Source organism: Herpailurus yagouaroundi, unplaced genomic scaffold (assembly GCF_014898765.1).
Source record: "Herpailurus yagouaroundi ecotype Mexico unplaced genomic scaffold, PumYag 220, whole genome shotgun sequence".
NCBI classification, from domain to species: Eukaryota; Metazoa; Chordata; class Mammalia; order Carnivora; family Felidae; genus Herpailurus; species Herpailurus yagouaroundi.
This window is the reverse complement of record NW_024412451.1, coordinates 2,348,233-2,361,131: the sequence shown is the minus strand read 5'-3', so window position 1 is coordinate 2,361,131 and position 12,899 is coordinate 2,348,233. Positions and strand designations below refer to the sequence as shown.

The 12,899-nt window shown below is 58.2% G+C and overlaps 1 protein-coding gene across 2 annotated transcripts in view; it reads right to left on the bottom strand.

The window, feature by feature from the left end:
* MARK4 (microtubule affinity regulating kinase 4) overlaps nucleotides 1-11,492 on the bottom strand; it is a 31,095-nt gene extending 19,603 nt beyond the window's left edge. The window contains exons 1-7 of one of the 2 annotated variants that reach the window (XM_040457390.1): nucleotides 11,171-11,492; nucleotides 6,396-6,596; nucleotides 3,557-3,610; nucleotides 3,405-3,453; nucleotides 2,622-2,687; nucleotides 2,474-2,544; nucleotides 1,791-1,847 (exon numbers count right to left, since the gene is read on the bottom strand). In XM_040457390.1, coding sequence (XP_040313324.1) covers nucleotides 1,791-1,847; nucleotides 2,474-2,544; nucleotides 2,622-2,687; nucleotides 3,405-3,453; nucleotides 3,557-3,610; nucleotides 6,396-6,596; nucleotides 11,171-11,221 — 549 coding nt within the window. In that variant the 5' untranslated portion in view covers nucleotides 11,222-11,492. The remainder of the gene's footprint in view (nucleotides 1-1,790; nucleotides 1,848-2,473; nucleotides 2,545-2,621; nucleotides 2,688-3,404; nucleotides 3,454-3,556; nucleotides 3,611-6,395; nucleotides 6,597-11,170) is intronic. The other variant, XM_040457391.1, reaches the window with a different exon arrangement.
* Between the last annotated feature and the right edge of the window lie 1,407 nt (nucleotides 11,493-12,899).

The following is a 12,899-nucleotide window of genomic DNA, read 5'->3' as shown; positions in this document are numbered from 1 at the left end:
TCCTATGGGGTCTGCAGAGCTGGGGGTCCTCAGGCAACCTCCTGCCCCTTTCTGGGCCTTAGTTTACCCAGCAGGAAAAAAAAAAAAGCAAACAAACATGAGGACTGACTGCTCAAGACCCATGAAAAATGAAAAAATAATCAAGGTTCTGTCTACCTTTGGCGGTACGTGTTCGTATAACGAGGAATACATTCACGAATGAGGAAGCAGAGGCTTAGGGAGGACGCAAGTCATGCCCACAGCAAGAAAGTGGCAGAACCGGTGTCCCCATGGCCTGGGCGTTGGAAGGAGGCTCCAGCTCCCTGCCTCTTGCGGCTTTGGGGGCACACAGATCCACCCTTCAAAGTGTTGTCCACGTGTGGCCCCTCCCAACCACGGCCCTTCCCCAGTCAGGCCGCCAGCACCTCTGGCTTCCTCATGGAAGCCTCTCCCTACCTCCTAACCCTCGGGGTTACCCACCCTCCCCCACCTCCAACCCCACAGGGGGGAGCGAACCCCCAAAGACACACACTTCAGAGGGATCGTCCCCAAACCTCAATGTAATGGCCTCTCGATCTCGCTCAGGGGTGATACTTCTGGTCCCAGAATTTGAGGCTCCACAATCCAGCCGCAACCCCACATGTGGGCTGGTCCCTTATGTTGGTTCCCCACTGGGTGCACCAACCAGATCCCCGAAATCCCTTTCAGCCACTTCCAGGACCCTCCACCAGGGGGCGTGCCTCCTCCGGGTGATGGGAATCTCCAGCACCGGCACAGGGCAAACAAACCCCCAAGCCTCTAAGGGGCTTTCTCAGAGGGCAGGTACCCACAGAGAGAACGTCTAGAAACTTCCACAGCAACGTAACAGTTGATTTTTTATGTCTTTTGAATGTAATCATAGTTGTTTTTTTTTTTAAATTGGGTCTTGTATTTTGGACTTTTTTTTTTTTTCACCTTTATTGTATGTACTTCACAAGCGTATCCATCACAATGGACTGGGAGTTGAAAATATTAAAACAAACCTGGTCCTTCACTACAGATACCTCGAGAAGACCTTCCTTAAAGCACAGCGCCTAGCACACAGTAGGTGGCTCAAGAAACGATAGTCAAGACAACTCGATTGATTGAGCAGGACAAACGTTTCTCTCTCTCCGGTCTAGGACAAGAAGCCCTGACTCAGTGTGGCTCTCTCAGGGTGGGGGGCTCTCTCGGGGTGGGGGGCAGGGCTCGAGGGGCTGCCCTTGCTCACCTCGGCCAGGCGGCCGGGGTCCAGGCCGGATGAGTCCCTTCCCCGCCCGGGGGCTGCCTCAGGGGCTCCCTCTCAAAGGTCCTCCTCAACTTCTGAGAGGCCTGTGATTCTGAGACCCGGAGGCCCTGTGACTCTGGGGCTCTATGAACCTCGGTTCTCGAAGATTCCTGAATGTTCTAAAGTCTGAGAGATGCCAAAGCTCCAGAGGCCCTGAGGGTGGCGAACCCTTTTATCGCAGCCTGTGTCCTTGTTCGGCACACACGGAACCGTGCGGGGCGCCCCAGGACATTTTGTCTCTTTCCCTTTGTTCTCTCTTCCCGTCCCCGCCGCCCTACCTGCTCTCCTATCTGCTGGCCCTTCCTCTGCCGAAACAGCTTGGGAAAAAGTCAAGGAGCCCTGGATGCTGAGGGAGGAGCACGGGAGAAGAGGGGGGAATGCGGAGGCTACTGGAGAACCCCAGGGCGACTGAAGGCAGGACTGGGGACAAATACGTGTGCGTGTGCGGGGGGGGGGGGGCTGTGGGCCGAGATGGGGAGCTTGCGCGGGGGGGTGGGGGGCTCACCTTCAGGTCCCTGTGTACAATGTTTTTCTGGTGACAGTAGTGCACAGCCGACACGATCTGGAGGGGAGAGCAGGGAGGGTCAGTCCCTCGAGACCCCGAACCCCGCGGCCTCTCTCAGACCCCTACTCACAACCGAGACCCAGGACCCGAGGCACAGGCCGAGATGCTGGGGCCTCACGCTCCGATTCGGTCACAGCAGGGAACGCCCCTGGGACCCACGGCTGCAGGCCTCCACTCAGACCCCCCAGACGGCCTCAGACACCCAGACACCCTCCCGGCAGGGGCATGAGAACCGGGACACCACGGCCAGTCCCCTCCAGGCTTTCCAGAAACACACATAAGAATGCTGCGTACCTGCAGAGAAACACTCGGCCCCAGCACACTCAGCACAGTCCCGGACCAACACCGCCCGCGCTCCACCCTTCACCCCTGTTGGCCAGACACCCCCTCAGCGTGTCCTTTTACCCACACACCCGCACGCCTGCCATCAGGCTATCCTCACACCTGGGCATTTGCATGCTCGTGGGCACCCAGCGGGCCACCCTCACTCCCACCCAGGCTGAAGCGCCCCGGGGCCAGCGGTCAGCCCAGACCCGTGCAGAGTGCCCCGTCCCTCCTCCCCGGGGACCGAGGCACCGCTTCCAGCCCGGCCGGCAGCTGTGACCCCCCCCCCGCCCCCCCACCTGTCGGAACTTGGCTCGAGCTTCCTTCTCCTTCATGCGGCCGTGTGACACGAGGTAGTCAAACACTTCTCCTGCAGGGCAGAGGCCAAAGTGGGGTCAGCGAGGGGCGTGCGGGGCGCGGTGGGCAGGGCGGGGAGGGAGGCCTCACCGGCACTTGCGTATTCCATCACCAAGTACAGAGTTTTCTCCGTCTCGATCACCTCGAAGAGCTTCACTGCAATGACCGGGGAGGGAGGGGGTTATTCGGGAAGAGACGCACTCCCCCCAACTCCACCCACATTTCTAACTATGCGTGTGCTAACCAGAACCCCCTCACTCACGAACACTCAATGGCTCCCTACTGATGGCAACGTTTTCCAAACTCCTCAGCCCTACTTCACCACCTTTCCTACTTCCTCGCAAGAAAGCGGGCTCTGTGAGGCCAAGGTGTGTGTCTGTCTTCTTCACTGCCTATGCTTGATGTCCCCAGCCCCTGGCATAATGCAGCCACTCAATAAACACTCCCGAGTGAACAAACAAATGGATGAATAAATGCCGTGGCCCCATCCAGGCCAGGCCAAATCCTGCTTCTCTAGGTAAAGACCCCCCTCCCCGCTCTGCCTAACGATGACAACGACAGCGGCTGCTACCGATAATCAGACCAGCTCCCACAGCGCAGCTTTGAAGGAAGGGTTTCGAAGGCTCGATCTTATCCAATCCTCACAACGACCTTGAAGTAGGTCCCTTATCAGCCCCACTCCAGAGGAGGAAACTGAGGCTCAGGGAGGTGAAATGACTTGCCCAAGGTCACCCAGCCAGCGAGCAGCAATACTGCCAAGAGCAAACAGGTCTTTCTAACTGTTAGAACTGCTGGTTCTTCTGTCCCCGGACTCTCTCCTCTGCCAAGTGCCCCAGCTCATAGCCTCCGAGCCCATCCTCTTCCCCTCCTCACCGATGTTGGGGTGGTTTAGGCCCTTCATGATGCGGACTTCCCGGAACAGCTGCACACGGCCAAAACAGAAGAAAGAGAAAGATCACGGTGGGTGGTTTCAAAGACTGTCTTCCCGACCTGTCCCCGCCCTGCTCCCTCTCCCTGGGCCTCACTTTCTGCAGGCTGCTGGGGTTCAGCTGGGTTTTGTCGATGATCTTGATGGCGACCTGGAGGTGAAAGGAAGGGGGAAAAGATCAAAGTGCCGAGGGCTCTTGAGCTGGGAAAGGTACCCCAGCTCAGATCACGCAAGGGCTTTTCTGTTTTTTATTTTATTTTATTTTATTTTATTTTATTTTATTTTATTTTATTTTATTTATTTATTTTTTTTCAACATTTATTTATTTTTGGGACAGAGAGAGACAGAGCATGAACGGGGGAGGGGCAGAGAGAGAGGGAGACACAGAATCGGAAGCAGGCTCCAGGCTCTGAGGCATCAGCCCAGAGCCTGACGCGGGGCTCGAACTCCCGGACCGCGAGATCGTGACCTGGCTGAAGTCGGACGCTTAACCGACTGCGCCACCCAGGCGCCCCTGTTTTTTTTTTAAAGTAACATCTACACCCAACGTGGGGCTTGAACTCACGACCCCAAGATCAAGAGCCTCACGCTCCTCCGACTGAGCCAGCCAGGCGCCCCTAAGTTTTTTGTTTTTGGCTTTTCTTAATTTTTTTAAAAAAATTTTTAACGTTTATTTATTTTTGAGAGACAGACCATGAGCGGGGGAGGGGCAGAGAGAGAGGGAGACACAGAATTCGAAGCAGGCTCCGGGCTCTGAGCTGCCAGCACAGAGCCCAACGTGGGGCTCGAACCCACAAACCGTGAGATCCATGACCTGAGCTGAAGTCAGACGCTTAATGGACTAAGCCACCCAGGTGCCCCCTTCATTTCTTTTTTTTTAAGTAGGCTCCACGCCCAACGTGGGATTTGAACTTAAGACCCTGAAGTCAAGAGTCGCATGCTCTCCTAACTGAGCCAGCCAAGCGCCCCAGCACCCCTTGTTCTAAAAGAGCTTTGAGGCAGTCACCACGGAGGAAGAATCAGAAAGTTATTAAACTCTCCTTATATTTATCTTGCAGTGTGGTTGATATTGAATTTGAATTCAATATTACTTTGAATTGCACTTTGGGGCAGAGCACCGTAAGTTTTTCAGTAGCGAGGGACCAAACTCAGCTCTAGGTTTCTCGTTTCCCTGAAGGGTTTTGGGGCCTGGTCACCTCCAGATATCCTGGATTACAGAACCCTTCCCCCGGGAGATCCTGTTTCCTTAGAAGCCGGTCCTCGGAGAAGCCCCTGGAATCACGTTCAAGATCCACACGAGGGGAACAACACGTTCTCCGTGCGGGAGAGGGTCCGTTAGCTTTCCTCACATCCTCAAAAACGGGTTTTTAATTTTGTCACGCACTTTTTATGCCAGTATCGAGAGGATCATATGGTCTCTCTCCTCAAGTCTGTGAATGTGGCGAAGGACATGAATAAATTGTCAATTTGAAAAGAACTGTGTATTCCTGGGACGAACCGAGCTTTGTCATCACACAGCCTTCTTTAATGGATGTGCCCGCGTCTATCTGCTCCGATTTTGTTTAAGGTTTTTATATCGATGTTCGCGTGTAAGGCCGGCCCGTCATGGTGTTCAGAGCCAGTTCTGACATTTTGGTCACTGTCCAGCTAGCACTTAAAATCAGCTGGGCAGCGGCATTTCTTTCCTTGGTCTCTGGAAGTATTGGCATAAAATTGGAATGTTTGGCAGAATGGGCCCATAAAACCATTGGGGCCTGGTATCTTTTGCGTGTCTGGAGTAGATGGTGTGGGGGCAGGAAGAGAGTGCATCGGAGGCAGGAGAAATCGCTCCAGCCATGTTCTCTAAAATGGAGGTACAGAAGAGTCATACTGTCCTCCCAAGAGTGAGTGAGAGGCTTCATATCCAGATTACAAGGTCTGCGTGGGCCCTTCTGCAATAATGTTGCCATACTCCCAACACATGCCCACTCTTGGAGGGGAGGTGGGGAGACTCAGGCTGTGCCTAACTGAGAATTCAAGGGGCACCTGGGTGGCTCGGTCAGTTAAGCACCGACTTCGGCTCAGGTCATGATCTCACGGTCCGTGGGTTCGAGTCCTGCTTCGGGCTCTGTGCTGACAGCTCGGAGCCTGGAGCCTGCTTCGGATTCTGTGTCTCCCTCTCTCTGCCCTTCCTCCACTCATGCTCTCTCTCTCTCTCTCTCTCTCTCTCTCTCTCTCGAAAATGAACATTAAAAAAAGAGAGAGAGAAGGAGAGAATTCAAGTTCTCACGAAGATTGCCGCGAGGTTCGGTGGAACCAAAGTCTACCAGTGAAACAGGGATGCTGTCCGGGTCTAGCCACAGAAGCCGTGAGAATTCTTAGAGATACGACACACGGTTCTCTGCCTGCCATCTGAGAGCTCCCAACAATTCCAGGGATGATGACCAATATTTAATGAGTGCCGGTCATTAATGCGTCATCATCCCTGTTTTAAGGTGGGAAAACTAAGGCCCAGAGCTGGACAATGCTTACTCCGGAGTTGACAATCTTCATCACCTCACACTCCCACACCTTTTTTTTTTCTTTTTTTTTTTTTAAAGTAAACTCTAGGCCCAACGTGGGGCTTGAACTCAGGACCGGAGATCAAGAGTCACATGTTCTACCGGACTGAGCTGGCCAGGCGCCCCGCCCACATCATTTTTACTAAACAGCATTTACTGTGGGCTAAGTCCTGGGCTAATAAGGACCTCAGGTACATTTAATTCCCACGGTAGCCCAGTTCTACTTGGATTGTTCTAGAAAAATCTGAGATGTCCTGACCTGCCCTGGAGAGAGTCCAGGGATGTACCTGAGGTCACAAAGCAGAGCGAGGGCCAAGTCTGACCTCGCCCCACCTCCCACAACGCACACGGGTGCTGCAGGGTTGGGCCCTGAGCCCCGCCCATCCCCCCACTCACCTCTCGGCCAGTGAGGATGTGCCGGGCCAGCTTGACTTTGGCGAAGTTGCCCTTCCCGATGGTCCTCAGCAGGCGGTAGTTGCCCACGTGGGGCTGCTCCTCGGGACAGGAGGCGATAGAGTTCCGGCAGCGGGCACCCAGGGAGCGGCTGGACCAGGATGGTCCCTTGTCCGAGGAGCGGCCACTGCCCAAGGTGCCATGCTGGACAGCGGAGACAGAGTGTGAGCGGTGGGGCAGCGCCTGCCCGATCCCACCGTCAATGGCACCTGTGGGCCGGGGCGGTGGATGCCAGCCTTGGCCACCGGCCCCTTCGTGGTCCTTCTCAAACCCAGGCCCGAGAGAAGCACAGTGCCTTTGGGTCCCCCCGCCCCCACCGCCTCTACAAACAGACGCCTCCAAGAACATAAACGCCCCCCAACTCTGCAGCAGCCGGGGGTCCCCGACATCAGGCCTCCTCCTCACCCCTCCCTGCGGCCTACCCCCAACTTCCTTTTCTAGTTGCTGAGACCACATAGTATTTTCTTCGACATGCTGCGGCCCTCAACCCCAGTCCGGGTCCTCAATCTGGCGGCCACACCGGGCCCCAGGTCTCTCTCACTGCTCTTGACGTCCCAGGTCACCCATCACCTCCCTGTCAGGCCCCGCAGCTCTGCTCTGAAGCCCATGAACAACATTTTATTCCCAGTTTACTGGCCCTAACATTTTCTTCCGCTCCCTATTTGCCCCAAATCCGACTTCAAACACTGTGACCAACAGTCCTTCATTCTGCCCTGACGGGCTAGCCCTGCACGGTCACCTTCCTTCCGTGGAAAACATTGTTGCTTCCCCCCCAACCCCAACCGTCGCCCCCCCCACCCCCCACCGCCCTGGGAACCTCTGTGGCTCCATCCACGCCCTGACCGGCGGTCTCCCACGCCAGCCCTCCCATCTGGCCCCGATGTTCTGTTCCTGCCGTCCTGTCCTCCTGGGCCTCTCCCCCGCAGGTCACTGCCTGCTCCGGGCTGCCCTGTCCTGATTGTCAGCCCCAGGGACTGTGCCTCCCTTTCAGCGCTGGGGCCCAGGGTGCAGGCGACGGAGGCAGCCAGAGGCCCGAGCCAAGGCAGCTCTGCTCAGACCCTGTGCTGCCCCCGTGCCCTTCCCAGGGCGGGGGTGGGAAGCAGGTGGACAAAGGGAGCTGAGGAAGAGAGAAGGCCAAGGACGAGGGCTTGCTGCAGGGAATCCGCGTGGCTACTTAACTAAGTGATGATGACCGCGATTTAATGAGCACTGGCCATTAACGTGTCCTCATCCCCGTTTTTAAGGCAGGGAAACTGAGGCCCAGAGCTGGACAACGTTTACCCCAGAGCTGATGGCCTTCACCGTCGCCCAGCGCACGGACTCACACTCCCACATCATTTTTATTAAGCAGCTTTTATACGGGCCACGGCCCGGACCAGGAGGCACCTCGTCTGCATTCAATTCCCACGCTAGCCCGGTGACCGCAGGACCTACATCCTCATATTCCAGACAAGAAACTGAGGCTTGGGGAGAGAGGTGCCTTGTCAAGGTCACTCGATTCACTCACAAGAGGCAGGAAAGACAATGGTCCCCCCAAGGGGCTAAAAGACGACCACCACTGCTGCAGCCCCAGCCACACACCGGCCGGCCGGCCGCTGTGTCCTCACCTGGGCCTCCCCTGTGCGACCAGTCACGATCCACATTCTCCAGACAGGGACCCCAAGGCTGAGGCAGGGTAAGTCCCTTGGCCAAGGTCACAGGGCACCGAAGCGGAGTGGCGGGGATTCGATCCCAGACCTGCTGGCTCCCGAGCGCCCAGCTCTTTCCTACCTCCTGCCCCAGCCGGCCCACAACCCCAGGTCTCCTCCCAGGGGAGGGAGGGTGGGAAGGGAGGTGGAGATCCTGGCTGATGAGGCCCCTGATCCCCACGGAGATAAGGGCTCGGAGAAGAAGAATCCCCATTAGGTGGCACCAGGGGAGCCAACTGGGGGTGGGCTGGCACCCCACTGAAGGCAGCATGCTAGAGGGACCCCTGCAAGGGGCAGCTGGGGCAGTAGGTGACAAAGCCCCCAGGGGCCGGGGGCGGGAGCTAAAATTGGCCGGCACCACCAGCTGGCCCGGCTCCCTCCCTCCCCCCCCCCCCCCTGGCGCCCCAACACTGGGCCTGTTGCTAGGGAACCTCCAGAGAGGCTGGGCGGTGGGGGGGGGGGGGCCTGGGACTTGGGGTGGGGGAGCGTGACCCCACATGGCTGTCGTCGTGGTAACTCGGGAGCAGGGGAGGAGTCTGCGACCTCCGATTCCAGAGGGAGAGGTGAGCCCCGGCCAGGGCTGACCAGCAGGACTTACAGACTAGTTGGGAGGAGAGGAGACAAGAGAACAGAAGGGCATTAGCCCTCTTCAAATGCCCACCGTGCACAAATCTGGACGGAAAAGGAGGAGGAAGCGTTCGGATGAGCCCCATTTTACAGATGAGGAGACCGAGGCTCACGGAAGTGAGCTCACTTGCCTGAGATCGCACAGCGAGGGAGGGACAGAAACTAGATTTGAACCCATGCTTATCAGAACAATCAAAGGAACAATAACAGCACAGCTACGAGTGTGGTTTGCTCCCAGCATCTCCGCTCCTTAAAACATCCCTAACAGGGAGGTGCTATCATCAACCCTACTTAGAGATAAACCGAGGTCCTGAGCAGGGAGGGGATCTGTAAGCGCAAGCGACAACTGATGACAGCCCCAGGTTGGGACTCCACGGGCCCGTCTGACTCATGTCCATAGTCACCATAGCAATGAACATGTGTAGAGAGCGTCCTATGTGCCGGGCTTCACCCATGGCATCTCGAATAATCCTCTGAGGGACTTGAGCATCCCCATTTTTCAGAACAGAAAACTGAGGCTCGGAGAAGACGACCCGGTAGTTTGAGGGCACAGTGTAAACCAGCTGGCAGAGAGTGCCAGCATTTGAACCCAGGCCTGTGGGCTCCCTGGCACTTCCTGAGTGACTTGGGGGCGGGGGGGAAGGGTGGGTATCTCGTCGGAGGCTCCAAATCAGAGTACGACCTATTGTATGTGGGCTGCGGCACCACGGTGTTGAGGGGATCTCTGTGAGGGAGGGTTTGGCAAGAGGAAGGGGCAGAGACAGATCTCTCTGGTGGAGATCTGGAGTGAGGGTGGCTGGGCGGCTGGCAGGCAGGGGTGTGTGTGTGTGTGTGTGTGTGTGTGTGTGTGCACGCACGCAGGGACCTGGCAGAGGTCTAAGGGAAAAGGGACAAAGACCCCAGCTGGGAATAAGTCTGGCATTGGTTGGTGGGAGAGGCTCTTTAGAAGGGCTGAGAGTAATCAGAAACTAGGGAGATGGGGAGGGGGGTCTCCCAGGATTGTTCTGGGCTGTGGTATAGGGACAGGGGGCCTGGGAAGGGTTAAAGCCATGGGGAAGTGGCACTCAGGGGCCAAGGAAACTCCTAGAAGTTAAAGAAGCGGAGTTTCTAGGAGCAGTCTTCAGAAGCGGAGAAAGGTCTCGGGGCATGCAAGTCCCAGAGGACAAGGAGAAGAAAGCCCGAGCCTTGGAGGGGGTCAAAAGGGCCTAGAAACTTGGGGAGGAGGTTTCCAACAGACAGACCTCCAAGAGAAGAGCTAAGGTCTTAACAGCTGAGGTCTTACAGCTAAGACCAGACCAGACGCTTTGAGTCCAGGAGTCTTCTGGAAGAAGGATCTGGGGCCAAGCCTTGTGGGCTGGGGGGGGGGGGCCTCCAAAGTTGAGGAGGGGGCTTCCCTGGGAGGCCAGACACCCCCCCGCCCCCACCCCGGACACACACACACAAGGAAGAGGGAGGCCCTGGGGCAGAAGAGATGGGGGGACCTGGAGATCAGTGGAAGGAGTGGTGTCCTGTGAGGAAGCTCCTGGCCTCGGAGGGGGTCAAGGGGGTCCTGGGGGTTTGGGGAGGGGGCTTGCCGGGAGCTGAGGAGTTGATACAGGCAGGATGAGGCCTGGAGTCAGACTAACCCAGGGCCTAGAAATAGTCAGACTAGGGGCCTGGAAGTTGGAGGCCAAGGCTGCCCGGGAGAAGACACCAGAGAGGGTCCAGGGGAGGGGGGTGCTGGGGGAGAGCCGGGGTACTGGGAATCCAGGGACAGGGCTGCTTGGAAGATAGGGACCAGGCCTGGGAGTGGAGAGACCTTGAACAAGCTAGAAAGGGCCCTGGGCCCAGGAAAGGTGGAAACCGGCTTCCTGTGAGGGGGTGCCCACAGAATCCGGGAGGATCCAGAGGGGCGGAGGGCTGAGAATGAGAGAAGGGGGGTTCCTGGGGAGCCCGGCACCCACATCCAGATGGGGAAGGCCGGAGCCAGAGGCGGGACTGGGCCGGGCCTTCCTGGGAGAGGGCCAGGGCCGGGCCTTGGGGTCAGGAGCCCTGCAAATCCTGGAGGGGGCGAGTTGTCGGATGCAGGCAGCCAGGAGGGGAAGGGGCTTAAGAACACGCGGAGAAGGGAGGGGCTCCTGGAAGGCAGGGGAGGGGGCTTCCTGGAGGGGAGAGACCCGAGCGGAAGCGGTCTGCAGAGGGACAAGAGAGGGGTCCCGGGAGAGGGGCGCCCGCAGGGGTCGGGCTGGGCTGGAGTGGGGGAGGGTCGAGAGGCCTGGAAGTCCGGGCCGGGGTCGGGAGGTGGCACGCTGGGCCGAGCCGGGGGAACGAAGGTAGGGGCTCGCGCGGCGCGGGGCACACCAGGACGAGGGGCTCGGCGGCTGAACCCGACCGGCGCTCCCCAAGGGGCCGGGCCCCACTCACCGTGTCCGAGTTCCGATCGTTGCCCGGGGCCAGCGCCGTCCGCGAAGACATTTTCTCCGGGTCCCGGGGGACTGGGCGGCCGGGTGGGGGGGGGCGGGGGTCCCGGGGTCCCCTCTCTTCCCCTCCCCCCCCGCCGGCCTGGGGACGCGAGCTCAAAAGCTGGGTGCTGTGGACACCCGGGTTCGCGCCGCGGGAGAGGGGGCAGGGCGGGGAAGGGAAGGGGACGCCGAGGGTCCTAGTGGCCCCGCGCAGTGGCGGCCCGGGGCGCCATGGGGGCGGCGGGCAGACGGGCGGGCGGGGGCCGGGGAGGGGGCGCGGAGCCGGCCCGGGCGGCGGCGGAGGGAGGCGGTGGAGGGGCCGGGGAGGAAGGGACGTCAGGGGGAGGGGCGGGCAGGGCGGGGCCGCGGAGACCCCGCCCACTGCCGCCGGCCCTTAAAGGCGCAGGCCCGGGCTAGCCGGGGGCTCCGGGGGCGGAGGCAGGTCTGGGCGCGTCGGTAGGGAGCGTGTTCTCACAGGAGAGCGGAGACTCACCGGAAGAGAAGGGGAGAGAAACGCCTAGGCAGAGCGCCAGAGACGCAGAGAAAGATAGAGAGATGCAGAGATAGAGAGACAAAGAGACACAAGGCTAGAGAGACAGAAGTAGGGAGACACGCAGACATACAAAGAGATGTACAGGGAGCCAAAAGACCCGAGCGACTAAATAAATAAATAGATAAATAAATAAATAAATAAATAAATAAATAAATAAAGGAGGGAGAAACATAGGGAAAGACAGACACACAGAGACAGAACAGAGACACAGAGAGCGACAAAGACTGAGAGACCCCACACGGGGACGGAGGGAGAGGCAAAAGGAGACAAAGAGATAACACACAGAGACGCAGAGACCTGTGAAGAGAGCGGAGATAAAAAGACAAGACAGACCGAGGCAGAGAAGTCCCGAGAGACACGAACCAGACAGACGGCGGCGCTGTCCGCATTCTCCCTCCCAGCCCACCCTCTGCTCAGTCGAGGGGCCCAGGAAGTTCTTGGGAACAGAGCTGAGGGCGCTGGGGGCGTAGTGTGCTAGGCAGAGCCGCTGCCCAGGGCTGACCACGATCTCTAGCAATGCCGCCCTCCCACCTCCCAGAAAACTCCAGAGCCCAGGCTTGTGGCTGCGGGCCCCTCTCCTGTGCACCCCAGCTGGGGTCTGAGGATTTCTCCGTATAGCTCTGTGACTCAAGGCAGGCATTGGCCCCTCCTTGGCCTCAGTTCCCCAATCTACAAAGCGAGAGCAAGGATCTACATGTTGCCTTCCTGGCAGGGCTGAAGCAGGTGCCAGAGAGCCCTGTGTAGGTATGCACCTGCCGGGTGCAGCTGCTGTCGGGAGGGGCAAGCTGAAACCAGAGGAGGGCAAGGGCTTCCCTGAGGTTCTGCAGTGGGGGCCACCCATCCCCTCTAGACTAGGGTGGCCTGAAAGAAAGAGGAGCATTGCACAGTCCTGCCCCCCCCCCCCAAATCCCACAACCCTTGGATCGGGTCCATGCCCTGCCCCTGTCTGACCATCTTCTTGAGCCTCAGTTTGCCTTTCTGAAAGATGGGTGTGATGCTCACACCAGTGTGTTGGGAGTCAGCTCGAGCGAGCTGCCTGTTAAAGGCTCAGGAATTTTGGAACCGGTTAAGACAGCCATTATAAAAAATTAAAGTATGCAAACACGTAATTAAATAAATTACACTTAAAACAAAGGTA